Here is a 23,950-nt window from a genome sequence, read left to right on the forward strand (position 1 = left end):
TTAGGATCACTCAGTACCTACATGCTTTTCTTTGCTATTTTACAAAAATCCTGGAATAACTAGGGTCAACTGAGTGGTATCCTCATTTTTTAGGTGGTATTTGCTGTCTATACAGCATGGCAATAGACAGCTCTGAATGAACAAGCTGTCTCTTTCAAGTCAAGATGATTACGGTGATCATTTGAATCAGAAGAATTTTTAACAGCCAACAATCACAAATTTTTGGAAAAAATTTTGTTTTCTTGGAGCATATTCTTAATGACCCGTTTTATTTCTTGCAAATATTCTGCAAAGAATAACCGTATATAAAATAATCTTTTCCAAATAGAACTGATATGGGGCAACCTCAGGCAGCACTAAGTACCTGAAAATGCAAATTGAGATATAAAAAAGACTTTCTCTTTACTTAGCAAAGCCTGGAGAGGTCAAAATCTTTTATAGCGTCAATACCATCTCCATTACTGCATTTCTATGAGGGAACTGGTGGGAAAAGAGGAACAAATAATTTATCATGTCTTCATGGATAAAGAAGCTGAGGTGCCAAGTTAGCCAGCTTCTTGCCTGAGACCACAACGATCCAGCAATTGCAGAACTAAGACTGCCGCATCTCACTGGTTGCTTACAGGGTGGTTTTTCTAAATCTTTCTGCATTGTTGATATAATTGAGATTCCAAGTAATAATAGAAGATGGTCAGGGCAAAGAAATGGTAATGAGCCAGAGCTAGAACAGAAAATAGAGTCCAAGTCTTCTTTTTTTTTTTTTTTAAAGATTTTATTTATTTATTCGACAGAGAGAAATCACAAGTAGACAGAGAGGCAGGCAGAGAGAGAGACAGAGGGAAGCAGGCTCACTGCTGAGCAGAGAGCCCGATGCGGGACTCGATCCCAGGACCCTGAGATCATGACCGAGCCGAAGGCAGCAGCTTAACCCACTGAGCCACCCAGGCGCCCCAAGTCCAAGTCTTCTTAACTCCTTGTCCATTGATCCTGCCATTATGCTGCAGGACTGATTTGCTGAACTTCATCAAAAAGTGGCAACCGAATGCTATTAGAGACAAACCAGCGTGAGTGAGTTCAGTTAACTTTTCATTATAGATGGACAGAAGAATTCGTATTTTGGCTTACATATGGGAAAAAAACATCTCGAGTTGGAATTCTTTTGCACATCGTCATTTCTTCTGTTGCTTATATAAAAGGGGTCTTGGTTGACTGAAGCTCATTAGGTGTCAGAAAAAAGACATTATAAGTTAGAAACAATCATCTTTGCTTAAAGAAGGTATGAATCAGCAAGCTGGAAACCTCAGTTTTTCAGTGTTGGCTAGTCCACTGTCTCAGTCTAAGGGGTAATGTGGTCCATTCTAAGCTCTGAGAATAGGCCAGGGAAGGAGAGAAAAAAATTGAAATGGGGGGAGGGGTGTCATCTTTTGTCCCACATTTTAAGGGATCTGCTGTTTAACCTTGTAAAACTGAGTGAATGAGAAGTCGTAATTCGGAAGTCAAAAAACTTTTCACTAAATAAGAAAGATTCTAGGAGATGCAATACAGTGAGATGAATTCTCATTATATAAGCTGACACATGATCCTCTTCTCACATAACTTACGTGAGGACATGGGCATTTTGCCCTGCTGGATGGGATATAAAGCTCATATGGACTTCCTCAACGGTGAAACTCTTTATATAAATTAGAATGCCAGGAAGGTAGGGGCCAAAGAAAGAAACAAAGATCTTATGTCTTCATAATTCTTTTTTTTTTTTTTTTTTCAGCAAATTAGCAGATAAAGAGACTTCTTTGGGGTTACTTAGTTTCTCTGGATATCTCCCATGTATACAGGAGGTATACATGTTATTAAATATCTGTTTGGTCTTTTTCCTGTTAAAAACAAAGAAAAAAAGAAACATACTTAACAAAATATTTCTGGTTTTAATTAAGCTGACTTTTTTTAGAATGCCACTTAGCTTCATAGGCATTATTATCTTTTTAACCTTTGTAAAAACCCAGCGAGGAGAATATTGTGTTACAGATGAGGAAGCAGAAGTTGAGTATTTTACCACACAGATTGTATTGTAGTTAGACCTGGGTTTAAAATGTAGTTCTTGGGTTGCCTGGGTGGCTCAGTTGGTTAAGCGTCTGCCTATGGCTCGGGTCATGATCCTGGGGTCCTGGGATCGAGCCCCACTTTGGGTTCCCTGTTCAGCAGGAAGTCTGCTTCTTCCTCTCCTGCTTGTGTTCTCTCTCTCTATGTCAAATAAATATGTAAATAAAATCTTTTAAAAAAACCAACAAAATATAGTTCTCCAAAACCACTTCCAATACCCTTTCCACTATGTTACAGAAGTCTATGGCAATATTTTTATTTTTACCTTTGAGGCAATTTCTAGATAAACCTTAGGTTACTTGATGACTTTCTGAGAATTGGATGTGGGAATATTTGTTTGGCATACCTATTTTTCTTGTATATTTCTTCACCAAAGTATAGACATTAGACATCAGATTGTAGCTCTTTTTGTTGCAAGAAGGTAGAAATGCACTTCCTCAGAAGTCTGGGCACCATATTCGTTTTGGGTTCACTAAGAGTACTACAAATGAACTTACTGGTTGTAGGCCGAGTCCTGAAGTGAGAACTATGAGTTGACTTGCTGTAAATAAAGGATTTCTTCTATTTTGTAAAACAAGGTAGAGGACATTAATGAATAAACTGGACTACAAACTTTTGATATTAGCATAGCCAAATGTTAGGTATTAGAGAGTCTTTAAAATGTTAGAGACAAACTGAGAGTTGCTGGAGGAAAGAGGGGTGGAGGGATGGGGTAGCTGGGTGATGGACACTGGGGAGGGTATGTAATGTAATGAGCACTGGGTATTATATAAGACTGATGAGGGGCGCCTGGGTGGCTCAGTGGGTTAAGATCTGCCTTCGGCTCGGGTCATGATCTCAGGGTCCTGGGATGGAGCCCTGCATCGGCCTGTCTGCTCAGCGGGGAGTCTGCTTCTCCCTCTCTCTCTGCCTGCCTCTCTGCCTGCTTGTGATCTCCTTCTGTCTATCTCAAATAAATAAATAAAATATTTTTTTAAAAAAGACTGATGAATCACAAACCTGTGCCCTTGAAATAAAACATTATATGTTAATTCAATTAATTAACATACAACGTATAAATTTAAAAAATAAAATAAATACATTTTAAAAAGAAATAAAATTTTAGAGAAAAAGCAAACAAGTATTATTTTCAATTTACTTACTCCCTAAAAGTTATAATTACTAGCATTTGCTACTACCACCAGTTCAAGCTGTTACACCAGACATAAACTCTGACTCAATCCCTACCTTGGAATACTGTTTTAGTAAGTTGGTGATGAAATTATCAAAATCATTAATGATTAATTCCTATGGAATTACATCTAGAGAACTTCGGATAAAGCCTCTTTCTTCTGTAACTAATCATTCAATGAAAATTTCAGTTATATTATATTATATACCAAGTTCAGTGTTAGGCACTATAGTGCCTTTTCCACAGTGAAAGATCAATATTGTTGAGTAGTGATTCAATAATGATTGAGTGAGTGAAGGAAACAGAAAAAATGAAAAACACAGCCTTTACCCAAAATGTGCTAATCATCTAGTATACTGAAACCTACCAAAGAAATTAACATATCAATGGACTTATTTAAAAAACACAAACTCTCCTTTATATTGCTATTTTTATCATGACACTAACCCTAAGGCCTCAGGGTGATTACTTTGGAGTTAATGGTATAAGATACTACAGGAATTTCTCTGAGATCTTTATCATGCACTAAACTGTTCCATTTATCAGGGGAGATAATATAGAGGAACAAGTATGTGGTAGAAGATATCCTGGATTCATATCTTGGTTCCACTAACTTCAGCCAGGAGATCTGTAGCAAGTAAACTCTCAATGTCCTGTTTTCCTTACCTGAAAAAAAGGGCTTGTATAGTATTTTCCTCAAAGGGCTATGGTGAGGATTAAGCAAAATGTTATAATGTTTATCATAGCACCCAGGATAACACTTTGCTGTTAGCTAGTACTCATTGCTTTTTTAAAGATTTTATTTATTTAATTGAGAGAGAGAGATAGCCAGAGAAAGCAGGAGCAGACATGAGGGATGGCCGAACGGGGAGCCTGATGCAGGGCTTGATCCCAGGCTCCTGGACCACAGCTTGAGCTGAAGGCAATTGCTTAACTAACTGAACCACCCAGGCGCCCCACTGGTACTCAATATTATCATTAACGGTCTTTTTTTCTTTCTTTCCGATTTTAGAAAAATACTTTACAATCTAGGCTTAATTAACCTTCCTATGACCTTGTCCAAGGGTCTGTTTCCATATGCTGCCTGCCAGATGGTCCACTTAGAAATGAGAAACCTGTGTGCTTACCTGTGTTAAATTAGACCCTTGAAGGTCAACACAGTGTAGTAAAGAATAGGGTTGGCATAACTGAAAATGTGCAAGTATGGAGGCTCTAGGAAGCAGCTTTCTGTGAAGAGGTGTGGTGGTGGGAGACAAAGATAAGCCTGAATCAGACAGACCCAGCTTGACTCAGCTCCTCACACTGTACTTGGCCTCTTTGGATGATGTCTTCATTGTGTGCCTGAGGGAAATTACTTAAATTCTTTGGGCCGTTGTATTCCTCATCTGTAAAGCTGGGAAAATAATATCTAGCTCACTGAGTTTTTTTGTGAGGATGGACTGCACAGAGTAAGAGCTCAGTAAATTCGCTGAGGGTTAGGAAGGTTAGTTCTCTTTTTTTCTGTGGCTATCTTGGGGAAATGAGCAACAGCAGGGGTGGCAGGCAGGACAGCCCCCCAGTGATATGATGATGCACGTGATTTACACAAGTCTATCACAAATGGTTGTTCAGTGTGCAAGCTGGGCCGGTAAAAGTAGAAATCTAGTCTGTGCGCCATTTTCCAAGATGCTCAGAAAAGGTCTCTTTCTCTAATTTATACAAACATGCTCCACTTTCTTCTCACCTCCCCAGGGGCTCAGTGACTTCATATGGCTATGACCTGTCCCCCGAAGTTTCCAGTGTAACCTGTCTCACCTGTCTCAGGTTGTCCTATACCATTCAGTTCTGCTGCAAAACTCTTAATCTCTCCAGAGTCCCGCTCCTTCAGGACTCTTCCATGAGATGAGTGCTAATTGCATAAACTAATTCTAGCTAAGGAATCCACAAGACCTTCCTTTAGTTATACTGGCCATTGGCATTTTAGCAGAGGTTTCCAGTGTTTCCACCCAAGGGAGCAAACACTGTGAGAACTTGAAGTATCAAGGCAAAGGTCATGGAGAGCAGTTCGAAACAGGGGTCTTTTCAGCACAGCACATAGTAGCTGCCCTGTCTGCCAGTGTACCAAAGGAGAGGTGGCATTGAAGATGGCCACAGACCAGGAAGGGGAAGCTGAGAACATTTAATGAACAAGCCTGCCTGTCTCACATCAGCCAGTCTATTTAAAGAGTCAATAAGAACTTTGGACCCTATACCAATACCTACCTCTGAAGGAAGAGAATGTGGGAGGGGCAGATTTTGTGGTATAGTGAAAAAAAAAATTGCCTTAAGGGTCATGAAACTCGGATTATAGTTCTGCCTCTGCCACTAGATAGCTTTGTGAGAGGCACCTGGCTGGCTCAGTCAGAAGAGTATGGGACTATCAATCTTAGGGTCATGAGTTCAAACCCCACATTGGGTATAGAGATTATTTTAAAAACCACAAACACCCCCCCCTCCAAAAAAACCCTTTAAAATAAATAAATAAATGTCCTCTCCTTTGGGGGAAAAATAGCTTTGTGGTTTTGGACAAGTCAGGTATGTGCTTAGACTTTAATGACGTCACCATGGACTGAGACTGCACTAGAGAACCTGTGAAATTTTTCTCAGGTCTAACCTTCTGTGTGGCTTTCCCCCCCCCACACTGTATCCTTATTCAGCCTGGGGGGTAAAGCAATGATGAGTTGTAGCTTCAACAGTATGACATTGAGGAGCACCTGGGTGGCTCAGTAGGTTAGGCATCTGCCTTTGGCCTCAGGTCATGATCCCAGGGTCCTGGGATCAAGCCCTAGGTCAGGCTGTCTGCTTGGTGGGAGTCTGCTTCTCCCTTTCCCTCTGGCTGTCCCCCAACTTGTGCTCTCTCACTTGCTCTCTGTCTCAAGTAAATAAAAATAAAGTCTTAAAAAAAAAAAAAGAACTGAATATTGATAAGGCTGCTTTCCAGAGATTACATTAATGGTTAAGAGTGTGGGGCGCCTGGGTGGCTCAGTGGGTTAAGCCGCTGCCTTCAGCTCAGGTCATGATCTCAGGGTCCTGGGATCGAGTCCCACATCGGGCTCTCTGCTCAGCGGAGAGCCTGCTTCCCTTCCTCTCTCTCTGCCTGCCTCTCTTGTGATTTCTCTCTGTCAAATAAATAAATAAAATCTTAAAAAAAAATAAAAAAATAATAATAAAAAAAATAAGAGTGTGGATGCTGGAGTCCTTCATTCCTGAGTTTGGGTACTGAGTTAGCATGAATTGCTTAAGCTCAATTTCCTCATCTGCAAAAGGGGAATGCTAATTCTTAGTCATAATGTTAGTGAGAGGATTAAATGAGCTAATACATATTAAAGCACTCAGCGCTAGTAGGTCCTCAGTACTTACCTCTCTGGGTCTCTGTAAATTTTTTTTTTTTTTTTTTTGTCCAATCAGAGACTAGGACTAAATTATTTCCAAGGTGCTTTATTTCTACCTTTTAGTCTCTATCTTTTTATTTGTAATAGAAATGTGTGTTTTAGTAATTTGGCCAGTTTTGAATTTAATAGCTCAATTATTCCTCCCATGTGCACAGAGTAGTTTCCCAGAAAGATCTCTAAGTCTGAACTACTCCCATAGTGTGTTGGAGGATCACTGCTGGTGACTAGGATGTAAGAGGTGTACAGTTTCAATCAGAAAACCCTCGCTCCTGTACTTCCACTCTCGATAACATGAAAAACCACATCTATAGGTATCTAGGTCCCAGGCCCCATGACAATCCTCGAAGTCATCGTTATTCCCATATTGATAAAGTGCAGCAGCCGCTTGGATCCCAAGATACTTGTCTTACTTAGAAGGCAATTAATCACATTCACCTACAGGTGATAATTTGATTAAATGTGAATATACTGCATGCCATGGATTTCTAGCATCATGGTTCTTTTTCTTTTTCTTTTTTTTTAAATTTATTTGACAGAGATAGAAAGTACACAAGCAGGGGGAGTGGCAGGCAGAGAGAGGGAGAAGGAGCAGCAGACTTCCCACTGAGTAGGGGATTGTGACCTGAGCTGAAGGCAGACGCTTAACAACTGAGCCACCTAGGTGCCCCTCTAGCATCGTGGTTTTTATTGATGAAGAGTTCAGCACTGCTTTCAAGCCCACAGACTTGATCACAACAATTCTCCAGTTCTGTAGTTGACAGTCTGCTTCTTGGATCACTCCTGGGATCAATTCTGTATCACTCAGCAGACGAAAACCATACCAGTTACTTGAGAGGAGTTAATTTAATATAAATAATTGTTAACTAGGTGGAAAGATGTTAACTAACTAACTGCAAGGGTAAAAAGAGAACTTTAAAGACTCATGATGTAGCAACTGCAAGAAGCAGCTACAATCCATCTGGCTAAGAGAACAAAAGAAAATGATTAGAATTATTAAAACTAGAGAATGGGACTTTATTAGCAATTCTTTATATTAAATTGCCTCTTCAAGTAATTGGTGTGGTTTCTTTCTCCTGACTGCTTTATGACTGATATAGTGGTTGTGCCAATTTATACTCCCACCAGTAACATATGAAAGTTGAGATTGCTACATGTCCTTGCCAAAACTTGGTATTTTTCATCTTTTTCATTTTGAGTATTTTGCTGGGCTTCAAATGCTATATTGCATTCTGTGTTTTTTTCTTTCTTAAAATATTTTATTTGTTTATTTAACAGAGATAGAGAGAGCACAAGTATGCAGAGCGGCAGGCAGAGGGAGTGGGAGAAGTGGGCTCACTGCTCAGCCAGGAGCCCCATGTAGAACTGGATCCCAGGACCCTGAGATCACGATCTGAGCTGAAGGCAGACACTTAGCCAACCCAGCTACCCAGGCACCCTTGCATTATGGTTTCTAATTTGCATTTCCATTTGGGGAATGAAGTGAAGCACATCTCCATTTGTTTATTAGTTATTTTGATCTCCTCTTTTTGTAAATTATCTGTTCAAGTCTTTTGTCCATTTTTTCTATTAGGTTGCTGCCTTTTTCTTATTGATGAGAGCTCTTTGTATATTTTGGACACGAGTTCGTGTCAGTATCATCCCAGGTCTCTGTCAATATGCCTAGGCAAAATAAAAAAAAAAAAATACGCCTAGGCAGCATGACTAGTACACATGTTCTTTCTTTGATTAAATGGCCCTCGGGACTGAATTACCTCAACAAACATTAAGAGCAGTGGAATGGAGGTACTATAACATTCTCTATTGTGAGAAGATAGGAATATGTATTTCACTTACGTATTTATTTATTGATCTACAAATCTCTTTGAACATATGATTTTAGACCATTAATTATGTGCAAGGAACTATCCTAAGTATGTGGATTTGCTTCTTTGTGAAGTATTAGAACTCTGCTTGGGAACTTTACACATATTGTCATTGTAATAAAATAAGAATCTTGCAGTAAGTTAAAAAAAAATCTTCAAGGACCCAGAACATTTTTTTTTTTAAAAGATTCCATTTATTTATTTGACAGAGAGAGAGATTACAAGTAGGCAGAGAGGCAGACAGAGAGAGAGGAGGAAGCGGGCTCCCTGCGGAGCAGAGAGCCCGATGCGGGGCTCGATCCCAGGACCCTGAGACCATGACCTGAGCCGAAGGCAGCGGCCCAATCCACTGAGCCACCCAGGCGCCCCGACCCAGAACATTTTTGAAAACTGAACGGCTCATAGGCACTAACTGTCTGAGGTCAGTGAATATCAATACTGAATACTGAAAAAGTCCTGTGCAAATGTTAAAACTGTCTTCTAGATTTTATTGACTCTTGTTTTTATTCATTGATTCATTTACTGAAATCAAATATTTATTAAGCATGTATTATGGAAGAACATTAAATGGAAACTAATTTCACCATCTTTTCTTCCCCATACTCATTCTGGATGGTTTCAACTACTGCTATGGCTTCCCTTACCAACTATCTATACGCTGATGACCCCTACGTCTATTTCTACAATCTATTCATCAGGCTCAAATAACCAACTATCTGATAAGTATTGTTGCTTGGATGTCTCAAGTCACTTGTCATACAACATTTTCTTTTCTTTCTTTTTAAAGATTTATTTATTTGCTTTAGAGGGAGAGAGCATGTGTAGGTGCATGTGTGAGTCGTTGGAGGGGCTAAGAGAGGGAATCCCCCAAGCAAACTCCCTGCAGAGCGCTGAGCCTGATGTGGGACTAGATCCCATGACACATGAGATCATGACCCAAGCCAAGGCAAGAGGCGGGCGCTCAACTGACTGAGCCACCCAGGCATCCCTGTCATACATTTTCAAAACTTAACTCATCATCTTCCCCAATAAATCTTTTCTCTGTTTTCTCTGTCAGTGTATGGCACCAGCATCTACCCAAGCTGCCCAAGTAAGACAGTTAGAACTCTCCTTCATTTTTCCCACCCCTAAATATCCGATCAATTACCAGTACCTTTTAATTTTTTTTTGTTATTTTTTAAAAGATTATTTATTTATTTATTTGACAGACAGAGATCACGAGTAGGTAGAGAGGCAGGCGGGGTGGGGGGGAGCAGGCTCCCCGCTGAGCAGAGAGCCCCATGAAGGGCTGGATCCCAGAACCCCGAGATCATGACCTGAGGTGAAGGCAGAGGCTTTAACCCACTGAGCCACCCAGGCACCCCACCAACACCTTTCCAATACCTTTTAATTCAACTTCTTATATACAGTCTCTCTCAAAGTAGTCTGTTTTTTCCCATGACCAGTACTATAAACCATATTGTCGGCATTTCTTGCCTAGTTCTCCTCATTTATTTTCTTGCCTCTAGTCTCTCTGGTCTCCAATCTATTCTCTAATCTCTCCCATTTCTAAAATTCTTCAAGACTTAACTTATACTCTTTGGATAAAGTCCAAATTACCTAATATGGTTTATAAGATGCTATGTAACTGATTCTTGATGCCTCTCTGGTATCATATTTTACTAGTCTCCATCTGGCATTTACTCCCACTAATCTGTCAGATCTCAACCAAAGGAATCCCCTGAGATTCCTTCCCACATTCTCAAAAAATAAGTAAAATGCCCTTCTACAATACTCTCCTATTTCCCTTACCTTTTATTATGGTAAGTTTTTGAGGACAGATTCTTTTGTCTGTTTGCTTCTTTGTTAGCTGTGGTAACCAAACCAACAAATCACCTTATTTATTGAAATAATGAATAAATTTCTTGGAACTCAGGGATAGCCATAATTGTAGTTAATATACTGTACTGCAATAAGCTCTCTTATTAAATTCAAGAAATGTTTCAGATCCTTTAATATAAGGAGATACTTGGGCACAAGTATTACAACTAACACATTTGGCATTTTGTATAAGCTGAAGTCCATCTTATTTATTAAGATACTTTTAGTGAGCTATTGTTTGTGATGACCATGTATTAAAATTTATTTGCCAGGGTGGAACAAAGATTGCCAATTACAATCCTAAAGAATGCATTCCGGAAATGATTAACCAGGGTTTTACTTTGCAAAGTTAGATTGCTTACTATTAACCTATATGTAAAATTTGATTTAACAAGATTCTTTCATTTCTCAGGCCTGTTTTTGGGAAAAGGACCCATGTTCACAAAAAGGAAATTGTCTATATTTATATTTTTTCATCTTCCGAAACACAAAATTGTTAAGCAGCAAAGGCCTATTTTTAGAAGAACCATCAGAACTTAATAATCTTTTTCATATCCTCTTAAATGAGTTCTATATTATGGGAATTTAATAATAATTATAAAATATCATGGAAAATAACCCAAATAGCTCAGGATTCTGAATTAGCACCCATTTACATGCTATCCTAGGTTTATAATCTAGCGGTATTATATGAAAATTTCCTCTTCTTAATAAGGATCATATTTTGATTGAATAGCCAAGAGACCCAAGTTGCTTCAGGGCCTTAAAGTAGTAGCATCTATAGGTGCTATAAATCTGCTTAAATTTTAACAAGTCTATTAAATGAGTTATTCTCTCTGATGCTGGAAAAGCCAAGGAACGCTGTTTCAATCTAATCTGTACATCTTAGCAGAGCAAGGCATGAAGGGAGGGCTGCAATGTCTTCTTATAATTTTCTGGGATTAAAATTTTCTTCATACTCTGGCAATGAACTAGTTAAAAACTATTTAAATAGAATTGTAACCTACTACATAATGATAGCACAAAAAACTACCATTTCTTCATATGTCTTCTTACTAATTTTGTTGGGTGATTAATTATGTTGGCAGTATGTTTTAAATTTATGTTATATTGAGACTCCAAGATAACTCAAGGGATATTTCTGCAATTCTTTTGAATGATCTATAAATGTTGGACTGCAAAATTATGGGAAGAATTGATCCCACTTCAAGGTTAGGATGAACATTTTAGAAAAAGTAATACATGATACAAAAAATGTGAATTTTGGGAAGTTTCTCCTAACACATATTGCCCAACACAGAAGAGGGATTCAGTATATTTTTCTTGACTGACTGATCAAATGAATGAATAAATGAATTATCCTCCTGCAGGTCTTGTCCCTTCCTCTTATCCCAACTCCCAATTAATTGTAATTATTTTCTGAGTCTCTACCCACATTTTAGATAATTTTGCTCCTAAGTTTTGGCAGCTGGAATGGCTTTTTAAGTGCTTAATTAAGAATGATTTGTTAACAATTATTATCTTTTTGAATAATTTTCTTCCCCCTTTTACTCTTTTAAGCTGTTTTTACATTTTCCAAGTCTCATGCTGCTTTTTATTTCTTAGGCTAGCTTTCAACAAATAAAAGAGAACAAAGCCCCTTTTCTCTCTGCCTTTTCATAAATGTGACCCTTTCTGTCATTCTTTCCTTGATCCTTTCCAAATCAGCAGTGGTTGCCATAAGTGACGGCTGAGAGACAAGATGCCAAGTGCAATGGCTAAATTTAAAGAGCAGTATTCGCACCTGTTGTTAACTGGCAATGACCAGCCTCACGCCCACAGCTTCTTCCACCTTCTGCCTCCTACCAAGTGCAACCCACAGCCCAGAGTCTTTATGCGTTCATATATAAATAAATACTGATAAAGACTATATGCATGTATCAAAAGGACAATGAATATAGCAGTTGACACTAAATTTGTTTAGTTTCAGAGGAGCTGAAATTTGGGCAACACTCAGCATAATATAAAGACAAATCTGACCTTTAAGTAGGTAGACTAATGTGGCTAGGTTTTAACGAATTTTTGAAGACTTTAAATGGACTATCTCACCCCAGAATTTTTTTTCTGAAGATCTTATTTATTTATTTGACAGAGATCACAAGTAGGCAGAGAGGCAGGCAGAGAGAGAGAGAGAGGAGGAAGCAGGCTTCCTGCTGAGCAGAGAGCCTGATGTGAGGCTCGATCCCAGGACCCTGGGACCATGACTTGAGCTGAAGGCAGAGGCTTTAATCCACTGAGCCACCCAGGTGCCCCATCGCCCCAGAATTATCTTGTTAGACCTGTCATACTTTGTGAAAGTATTTTGGCTATTAGCATTGGTAGGGTCCTATAAATTTAAATGTTGTATGAAAGAGGCAATCCTAGGAGTCCTTATCATAATCTAAAGAGTTAGCTTAAATTAGTTTGCCAGATTGGCAACATTAACTTGGAAGAGTTCTGTAAGAGAAATATAGTAACATAAATAATTTTGATACAGATTATACTTAGAAGATGAGAGAAGGGGACTGTGGCCCAGCCATTCTCGTTGAATAGACGAGATTAGTCTATTCAAATTGGTATGATTACCAAGGGAGTGTGGCCGACCTCATTGTCAGATCAGCTCACATCAAGTGCCAAAGTACTATGATACAAAGTCAAACAATAAATTATGAGAGTTTAGTTTTACCTGGACATTTACTCTCACAGGAGGCAAAGCTGGTCTTCAAAAGAGTAGAACAGGTAGGTGGCCTATAGGGACAGCGGGAGCAGACAGAGTTGAAGGTTGAAAGGTCGGGGCATATTCAGGGTCTAGGGAGTAAATACCTGGAGATGGCTGAGAGAGGAGAGCACTTTAGCAATTTGGCATTTTGTTCTGATTCAGTCTTGTCAGAGAATGTTCTAATGATTTTTTGGCACCTTTGGGTACTCTGGAATGGTGTTCAGTTCGTTCAGAACATGGGCTGAATTCCTATGGTTGTGTGATTTATTTGAGTGCAAAATTAGTGTTCTGTACCTTTGAATCACTTCAGATAGAGGCAAAAGACGTCCTGACTCCAAAGGTCTAGTAAATAGCAAAGGCTCTAGAAAGCCGCAACTAATCCAACACAGAAGCGACAGCATTAATGTTTACTGCCAACCTCTCAGATCTTAAGAAACGTGAACAAAGACGGTCCTATTTGAACAAGCCCTGCCCTCCTCAACTGAGTGTTTTCCTGGTGTTCTGCTCTTGATAGAAGAAAACTTGCAGATAGGAAAGAATGTTTGATTAGAGGGTCTCTGAGTTTCAAAATGTGTATGGAGTCAGTCATTCTTTGGAGGTTGGGGCATGAGACTCCCGGCACACAAAAATCTTAAGAGGTCATAATGTAAGTACATCTATGTAAATGATGTATGTAAAGTATGTACACAATCCAGTGTAAGGTTGCAAGTCTACATTAGAGTAAGTGGGGTGGGAGTATTAGGGGAAGAAAAGGAGAGAAATAAAAATGAGGAAGGAAAAAAAAATGTGTGTTTAATGAAGTGAGACTAGATGTGGATATAGGCAGGAAGGGATATGTGATGGGGTTTACGAGGAGTTCGGCTACACTTACTAGAAATATTTCTGGTCCAGAGAAGTTGAGAAAAAACATAAAAGATTACAGAAACAGAGAAGTCATGGAAAAGTGAGTGGTAGTGATGGCGAGATGCCTGCAGATGGGTAGGGGTAAAGAAATGGGAAATGATACCTGGGAAGATAGTGAATCCCAAATAGCCGGAAAACAGATCAAGGCTGTGTTTTATGAGATGATAAATATTTGAGGGTAAACTCTTTACTCTTGCTCTCCTTCTTCATATACTTTTTTCCTGTTCTTTAAGAATTGCTGATTTCACTTGCATAGTAATTCACACCATCTGTGAACCATGAAACACAGCCCCCAGATGTCTAAGCAGATCCCTGTTATGGTTTCTTACCCGTGTCAATGAACTGTGTGCATCACCTATCCTGGCTATTCTGGAATGCTTTTAGGCAAATACTCCATTGAGTTGAGTCATAATAGGGAGCTGACTTCCGTGTACATTTTAGTAGGAAGCCTAGTTAGGGTTTCATGCTCCAGGAAATCTGTTCTGATTAGTTTTAGCTAAAAAAAGATCAACCTGTTTTAAGGATTGGCAGAGAAAACAACTCTGTGGCCATGTAGATTTTAGTGACCATGTTTTCATAATGATAAAAATAACATGCAGATGGGAATATGTTAAACCATTCTAAAGGGTAGCTACTTCTCAAAAGTCTCCAGAGCTAACATGTTTATTTTTCCAGAAGTCACTATGTAACTGAAATACACATATAACACATAAAAGTATACATAAGTAACTTATATATATATAAGTTAAAAAGGCTCATCTGCACTACATTATTACTTTTTAAAAATTACGTATTTATTTACTTATTTGTCAGAGAGAGAGAGAGAGAGAGCTCACAAGGAGAGGGAGTGTCAGGCAGAGGTAGAGCAAGGGATCATATTCGAGACTTAATCCCAAGAACCTGGGATCACAACTGGAGCTGAAGGTAGATGGTTACCTGACTGAGCCATCCAGCTGTCCCATATTATTTTTTAAAGTATAGATGGAATAATTCATTTTGTTAATGGTTACATAATATTGTTATAGGGTTAGTCTCTCTCTCTTTAAAAGATTTTATTTATTTGACAGACAGAGATCACAAGCAGGCAGAGAGGCAGGCAGAGAGAGGAAGGGAAGCAGGCTCCCTGCTGAACAGAGAGCCCAATGTGGGGCTCGATCCCAGGACCCTGGGATCATGACCTGAGCTGAAGGCAGAGGCTTTAACCCACTGAGCCACCCAGGGGCCTCTGGGGGTTAGTCTCTTATTAACAAATTCCTATTAGAAAACATTTAGGTTTTCTTTAATTTTTTATTCTCAAAAGTTAATGCCGTTTTTATTTTTGTGGTCACTTTGCCATCTTTTAAAAAAGTATCGCTAGAGTGATCAGCACAGTGCCTGGCATAACAGGTACTCAATGAATATTAATTCCCTTTCCCTTCATATGTAACTTATTATTTTTTAGGAATGAGGATGCTTTCTGTTAAACTATCCACACTTTCTTATTATGGGGCCTGGCCAACCAACTGATGTGAGATACCTCCTTTGCGCTATGGAAAAGAGGTAATTAACGTTTAATTAATTAATTAATTTAAAAGGAGGTAATTAACGTTTGTATAGTTTCTAGCCCTGGATTATTAGAACTCAATTTGGTCAGTGGAACCTCAGATTACACAGCCTACCTGGGGTGCATCAGTGGTTTTATCTTGGTAGACAAAAGATGACACCCTTAGTAACTAAGAAGGAAGCTTTTGGTAATCCCTCTAGTTTCAGGTTTATGCAGTTAAAAAAATCTTTTTATTGTGGTTCTTTTGCAAATGCATAGGACTAAATCTCAGAACTTCAGGATGCATGTCTAATTTCTGTATTTGGAAAAATAGGAGAAAGACAATTCCAGTAGAACTTCTCGAAGTATAAGGTGGAGATGGATAGACAATCCTGATTCACACGCAGGTATGGCAAAAGAAACAGAAAATAAAAGAAAAGTAAAATTCCTGGCAATCCTAGTAAGGAGGAGGAAATGGCACAGCATTGGTAGATACATAACATGCAGATGTGATAAATATAGATGGGCAGAAAATGATTGTAAGTGAAGTTGTTCCGGGAATGTCACAGATTTCCAGCTAAGGGGGGATTAGTGAGTGCAGCTGTTGAATGTGGGGAGGGGCTCATCTCATTCTTGAGCTCTCAGGTTCCACTTGTTGGGCAATAAATGCCATTTGGGTGAGTGGTGTGATAGTCTCACCCGGAGAAGCCAATCATTTTAATGTTCTGAGGTAGGGTGGAAGGACTAAACAAACCAAAAGCCGTACTTCATTATTTAGCAATTCTTAGCCAAGCAAATACCATTTCAGCTAAACTTTAAAAAATATTATTAGAATAAGTGATAAAATAAAATTGTATGTGGTGTATTTTTGTTTTAACTTGATTGCCTAAGGCTATACTACTAAGATGTTTTCCAGAATTTATAGTAATACTTTTTTTAAAAAGATTTTTATTTATTTATTTGACAGAGAGAGAGAGAGAGAGAGAGATCACAAGCAGGCAGAGAGACAAGCAGAGAGAGAGAAGGGGAAGCAGGCTCCCTGCCCAGCAGAGAGCGTGATGCATGGCTCCAATCCCAGGCAGAGAGCCTGATGTGGGGCTCCATCCCAGGACCCTGATATCATTACCTGAGCAAAGGCAGAGGCTTAACCCACTGAGCCACCCAGGCGCCCTGAGTAATACTTAAAAAAAAAAAAGATTTATTTATCTGAGATAGAGAGCATGAGCAGGGGTGGGGAGGGGCAGAGGGTGAGGGAGAAGCAGATCCCCATGCAGGCTTTCTGGGCTCAAGATCATGACCTGAGCAGAAGGCAGGTAACGTACTGAGCCACCCAGGCGCCTCTAGAGTAATACTTTCAGCTGCTTACTGAACTGTTTTCCTGCTTCACATTTTAAAAGAAGGTGTGAGGACTAACCAGCCTATAATAACAGACAGCAAGGAAATCCTCTTCTAAAAAAATACTTCTTTCGCAGTCTTTAATGAGATTTCTTATGATCTTGTTTCTTGGGGAAAGAAGTATTTTTCAAGAGAAAGCAATCATGAATTATTCCAAAGTGTATCCTATTGGCTACTTTATTTAAATTAGGAAAAGTTATTAAAATAACCTTTACATGACTTTTATTGCATTACCAACGTGTTCTGTTTCCATAGTTTAATAAGTGCACACAGGGCCAAAGATATTGATTAGTCCTTCTGGAGTGTGTAAGAGTATGTGCTGTAAAAATGAACTGAGTATTTGAAATGTATATAGGTCTGTTAATTCACCCTGAAGGCTTGTACTCATTCTGGGACTTTGATATCATAAGCATTCTACCCCTCCTTTATTATGCTACATAGCACGGTCATTAGATCACCCTTTGACGTAGGGTTAATTTCAGCATGTCCAAATACCATCAGTTATGAATGATAACTCTGGGCGTGTCACTGAGAGTTCTAGCATCCCTCGTTTAATGATTACTAATTTGGTACATATTTTGCCAACTTAGAACACTCACAAAGTACAAAGCTTAGCACAAATATCTGTTTCCCCAGTTACCCTTATCATAGCTTTATCCTTGGTGAAGATTAGCCAAATCGAATATGCCATCTCTAGTGCTGCTGTTCTGAGGGGCTCGGGTGCCAATTACCCGTTCCTTAGAATTTGCCCGTAATTGACTATGTCCCACAATAGGTAACTCTGGAAGTGACAGGCAGCCTCAAGTGTGGTTCTCCCGCCTGTCGATTGGGCCTTGCAGGAAGCTCCGCCTCACCAACTCAGCCAAGGGCGGCAGTTGGCCCGGCGACGGTGAGTGGCGGGTCTTAGCTCCGCCCCGGCCGTCCGCTGCGCTGCCTGGGTCGGCGCCGTTTCCAGTTGAGAGATGGCGGCCGCCGCAGGTAGATCGCTCCTGCTGCTCCTCTCCTCCCGGGGCGGCGGCGGGGGCGCCGGCGGCTGCGGAGCGCTGACTGCCGGCTGCTTCCCCGGGCTGGGCGTCAGCCGCCACCGGCAGCAGCAGCACCACCGTACGGTGAGCGAGCGCGCCCGGCGGCTCCGGGGAGGGCGGGGCGGCGCTGGCGTGTGGGAGCCGCCGGCGGGCAGGCCGCCGGGGCAGCGGGCGAGTTACCTCAACTCGCGGCCGCTCCCGAGCTTGCCGGGCACGGAGGAGCCGCCGTGCCCTTCAGGCGCCTGCGGCGGCGACCAGGAAGGGAGGGAGGGCGGAGGAAGCCGAGTGGAGGAGGAGGAGGAGGGGCGATGGCGGGGATGTTCCCGCAGGACCCGGGGCACCAGGGCGGGGAAGGGACGGGACTTGAACCTCTCACTGACTGACTTCGCCCCCGATCTCGGTCCCTCCCTCCGTTTTTTTAAACAGCTCTGCCCCATCGCTCGCGTACTGAGCCCCGTGCAAGTTGTCCCCTTTCCCTCCTCCTCCGGGCGGGTTGGGGTGTCCTGAGTTGCCGCGGCTGCCTGGTGTATGTGTCAGGAGAGTGGCAGTGCCATGCTTCTGGTCACTGCCTCCGGAGAGCAGCCCAGGACCCCAGCGGGGCTGCTCCCTCGTCCTCTCTCGGCCCTTTGGGAACGGCCAAGAAGGATAATCAAACTTTATCCCCCTCCGTGACTTCCTGCGTGTGTGGGCATGGGGAACAGCCCCTTCGCGATGGATGCTGCATTGCTTCAGGAGGCAAGCTCCATCCCCTCAGGTCCTTAAAGGTCCTCGGTGGTCCTTTCGGAGGGCTGGTTTTACCAGCTCGTTCACGCGTGCCTGAAGAAGGAAGGGTGGACAGCTGGCAGAGGGGAAGTGGATATGGCAAGTTGTTCTCAGAGGCAGGGATTTGGTCGTTGAATTAACCAGTTATTGCTGGATTTCATTGGCTGGCAAGGAAGGAGAGTTTCTGTTTGAACAGCCTCGGGATGTATTGGTGAGTGATTGTGAATTCTTTTTTCAATTGCAAGAGATCAACTTGGCATGGAGTTCTTGACCTAACAAGTCAGCGGGTTCTCTTTCCTTGGACTTTCTAGACCCATTTGTGTTGGTCCCCGGCCAACTGTGAGTGAACGAGTGTAGATTTTATTTCCTAAGGCTAACTTGTATAGTGTGGGAATGAGAGAATCCCTGCAGACGGCCTGATAGAAGGAACTAGTACCCCCAGATCTCAACAAACACATCCACCTGTCCTATTCTGATCACATAGCTCTTGAGAGGAAGCTGAACTGGAGGTTTTCAGAGAGGACACCCCAAGTCTGATGACAGCATGAAACCAGGTGTCTGCAAGAGCTATGAAAAGAACTAATGGTCTGCAAATGCAAGATGATACTGTTATTATTAGTCACACGTATGGATCCTATCCTCATTCTTGTGAAGAAAATTTGTACTTCATATTTGGCATACTGACATATTGCTTTGCTGAAGCTTTTGGGTGAGAGCCGAGCTTTTCCTCAGTTCAGTTTAGATTTGCATGTTTCATAGCCTCCATTTATGTGTTTTGTTTTCCTAAAAACATAAAGCCATCCAGAAATCTGATGGCATTCCCCTCTCCCTCAAACTATTTAAAGGCTTCCCAAGTTGTCTTTATCCCTGTATTTTGCTAATACGTCTTTTGACTTTGCACAGTTTGTTTTTAAGGCTATTTGGGTGTGGTATTCATTTAACATTTTTAAATTTATGCCTTGTATATTTTCCACTATGCGAATCTGTCAGGCTATGAGTGTCTTCCTTGTGTGGGTACTTCATGAAAGTGTTCTTCTGTGCTATTCTGGGGTGGGTAAAAGTGATGTGCTGAATTTGTAACTGAAAGCACAGTTGAAGTGAAGTGTTATTTCTGAAGGGCTGAAGTGTTATCATGGGAATGTTGACTTGTAAATGAACTTAGAATTGTACAATTTTGAAAAAAGTTGTACCTGATTAATTAAAATATGTAAACAGGTTTTTTTTTTCTTTTTCTACGATTGCTCTGAAGCCTTTCTGTATATAGCTGTCTCCATCTGTTATTCTGTGATTCCTCACAAGACTCAATTTGAAAGGTATCTCTTAGGGATTTAACTCTTGACATTTTATGCCTGAAATTGAAGCCCAGAAAGGGGAGGGACTTGGCCAGGATTCCACGGCTAATACGCACCAGTTTTAGGATTCCCACCTACTCCAGATATTCTGACCCCCTTATTGTGTTCTTTTCATTATAAGACACAAGTGCTCCTTCATAATCTCCTTTTCAAAACTACCATTTTTAGGAAAGTATTGGTATTTTAAACAACCATGAATGGGAATTCTCCTGTAAGTAGATGTTGGAGGCAGAGCTGTGGAATGAGGCAAATATGGGAATGAACATCTTGCTCTTACAAAGGTCCCTGTGAGACACTAAGGTTGAATCTTGCATAGGACACATTCTGTGCATGTGCAGCAGATGGCACTCTGCATTGGACTAGATCACAAGCCCAGCTTGTGCCACTTTTGTTCTGCTGTAGTAGGTACAGTAAATTAGATCCAGGGGGACATAACCAATTATGGTGCTGGTTAATTTTTTGCTTGAGAGGCATGCGTTTTGAAATCTTTTCCAAGTTTATAGAATGAGACCAAAGTAGTACGGTTCAGCCTGTTGTTAAATGTGGTTTCAAAGTTATAAAACATAACTTGTTCCTTTCCCACTTTCCTCATTAAAAGATCATACAACTGAGTAAATAGAAATAAAGGTGCAGGGGCTTATTTGGTATTTTTAGCACCATCTAGTGTAATTTTCCCCTTCCTGTGTGAAGAGCCTGTTACTGCTCCTCAGTTTGTGACTGTAATGAAGACATGTAAAATGTTTGTTGTATGCCTTACTGTGTGGTTAGTGAAGGTGGCTGCTATTTTCAAGGATGATTCTTTGAGGGGCAACTGCGTTTCATCGTGAGCTGGGTAATTGCCTTGCTAAATCAAACTGTCTCACCTCTGATTATGAAAGCCTGACTGTTAACATTTCCTAGTGGTCAACAGCTAAATCTCTTGCTTAAGTGTGTCATTGGACTGTTAGAGTTTGTGGCTGTCTCTCTCTACGCATTATAGTTCTTTGGCAGTGATACCATTTCAGTTTAACCTGACAGTTTTTTTTTTTTTTTTAAGATTTATTTATTTGACAGATAGAGATTACAAGTAGGCAGAGAGAGAGAGAGGAGGAAGCAGGCTCCCCGCTAAGCAGAGAGCCTGATGCGGGGCTCGATCCCAGGACCCTGGGATCATGACCTGAGCTGAAGGCAGAGGCTTTAACCCCCTGAGCCACCCAGGCGCCCCTAACCTGACAGTTTTAACTGAGGTTATATTACCTGACACAGAGGCAAGTCTCAGTTCTTTAATTGGGTTTCTCATGGTCTGGCTAGTCTTATTTAGCCAGATCCATCCCAGCATAAATACTCCACAAATACTGCACTGTACTTAAGCCAGTGTTCCGCATATCTGTACTAAATGTTTATGTAGTTGCTGCAACTGAATTTCAGTCTTAATCACTCCTCTAACCTCTAAGGTCCATTTCAGGTTAGAGACCGTGACCTACGACTCCTCTTTGAGGTTAACCTACCCACTTTACAGATGAGGAAACAGACCTAATGGCAACTGAGGGAAATGAGTTATTAGGTTATGTGTGGTTTATGACATCTGAGTTTAAAATTCTTTAAGTGGTGGTGGCTTCAAGATGTTCTAGTCAGAATCTTAATTTGTGTGATTCCTGGCTCTTAATCCCTCTCTTTTGTCTTATTCTGTCCTGTCTAAATTCTGATAGAATTTATTAGCAGGACACCGATTGGCACTGACTTGTTATCTAAAGATTTCGTTTGTGGGTGCCTTATATTACAGGAGAGGTAGGGCAGTATTGCATTTTTGTCTCTCATAGACTCCAACACAGTGCTAAGTATATAGGTGATGCTCAGATGTGCATTAATTGAATATGCACCTTTGTGTCTGCTTGCCAGTTCTGAAAAGATATGCTCATCCACACCCCCAGGCCCCTGTCCCCAGTTTGACTTATTTAATGGCCTGTTATTTAAGTAACCACATATGGGTAATTGCTTTAACTTTAGTATTGCCAGTGCTGTCTTTGATTGTATATTATACTTTGATTGTATATTATACTTCTTTATGGTAGTATACCCACAGAGTGGGTACCTTTGGATTAGCTCTATGGTGGTACTTGCTTTCTGCCCAAAGCCCAGCAAAAGTATGATTAATACCCAGATTAATATAAATACATGATTGAATCAGGTTCTAGAGTTTTTGTTGTTTTAGTCAACTGCCATGCTAAGATTTTGATGGTCCTGGATAAATGTTTAGAGCAGACTTAAAATTTACTATTATTTTCATTATTTTCTATTGAAATATAGTTGACACACAATGTTACATTAGTTCCAAAAGCTGACTTGTTTTTAAGGAACCAACCATGCTTTTTTTTTTTTAAGATTTTGTTATTTATTAAAGAGGGAGAGAGGAAGTGAAAGAGCACTGGTGGTGGGGGAGGGTCAGAGAGAGGGGGAATGTATACTCGCTGCTGAGTGGGGAGCCCCATGTGGGACTTAATCCCAGGACCTGGAGATCATGACCTGAACAAAAGGCAGACAGTTCATCAACTGAATCACCCAGGTGCCCCACAACCATCCTTTTATTTGTCTTAAAATCATGCTTATTTTATACGATGTGCACAAAATATTTGCACAAAATATTTGAATGAGTAAATTTGGATTTATTCAACAGATTATGATTATTTGAACTTTTCTAAGTCCCAAGGGGCTCTGTTTCTTATGGAACTCTACTCCAAGAGGAAATCTAAGTAGAGAATGCAACATCAAAAATGGTGTATATTAAAGATAACAACAAAGATCATTTTTGGTTTTGGGGCTGCCTCATGTTTGAAATCCAGAGTGGACATTATCTTCTGCAGTAGCACTTCATTGACACCATTATCTGAATAACTGCAGAGATGTTGCTTTCATTTTTTAAAAAAAGATTTATTTACTTATTTGAGAGAGAATGTGAGAGAGAGAAGGGGGTAGAGGGAGAGGAAGAGGGAATCCTCAAGCATACTCCCCGCTGAGCATAGAACCTGACCTGGGGCTCCATCCCAGGACCCTGAGGTCATGACCTGAGCCTAAATCAAGAGTTGGACGCTTAACCGACTGAGCCACCCAGGCACCCCCTCATTGCTTTTTTATATTCTAGCTTTTGCCTCTGTGGGTTCTTAAAAATTACTGTTTTTTTGTTTTGTTTTGTTTTGCTTTTTGTGGTTCAGGACAACACTACCTTTTAAGATCTGGAGATAATCACTTAACATAAGGGAATCCTCTATTCTTTATTTGACTGATTAATGTCATATCATGGCTCATGGATTTTTTTTTTTTAAAGATTTTATTTATTTATTTGGCAGAGAGAGATCACAAGTTGGTAGAGAGGCAGGCAGAGAGAGAGAGAGAGAGAGGGAAGCAGGCTCCCTGCTGAGCAGAGAGCCCGATGCAGGACTCGATCCCAGGACCCTGAGATCATGACCTGAGCTGAAGGCAGCGGCTTAACCCACTGAGCCACCCAGGCGCCCGGCTCATGGATATTTTACAATTACTGGAATAACATGTTTTTTGGAAAACTAAGATGTCACCATGGAGGACATGTACTTAAAAGAACTGTAGACTTGAGATCTCAAAAAGACCATAGGTTAAGGAACTAATGCAAGAGTGTTGAAATGGATTTTTCCTTGGTAGCCCATCAGGTTACTACAGAGCTGAAAATGGCTCCCCCATCTGCTGACCTTTGCATTCAGTTCTTTTCCTGAGAAATTACACAAATGTGTGTTTTGTTTAAAAACAGTTAAGCAGAGATGGGTTTTAAAAAGTGAATTGGGGCTATATTCTTTCAGTAAGTGCCTAAACTCAAATCCAGTCTTGAATAATTACTCCCTGATTTA

General features: G+C 40.6%; 1 protein-coding gene across 1 annotated transcript in view; it reads left to right on the plus strand.

Annotated features, from left to right (window-relative positions):
• The first annotated feature begins 17,888 nt into the window (after positions 1-17,888).
• Positions 17,889-23,950, plus strand: part of MCU (mitochondrial calcium uniporter) — a 205,045-nt gene continuing 198,983 nt past the window's right edge. The window contains exon 1 of the mRNA XM_046027009.1: positions 17,889-18,066. Within this exon, the coding sequence (XP_045882965.1) occupies positions 17,920-18,066 (147 nt within the window). The 5' untranslated portion in view covers positions 17,889-17,919. The remainder of the gene's footprint in view (positions 18,067-23,950) is intronic.

This window comes from Meles meles, chromosome 13 (assembly GCF_922984935.1).
Source record: "Meles meles chromosome 13, mMelMel3.1 paternal haplotype, whole genome shotgun sequence".
NCBI classification, from domain to species: domain Eukaryota; kingdom Metazoa; phylum Chordata; class Mammalia; order Carnivora; family Mustelidae; genus Meles; species Meles meles.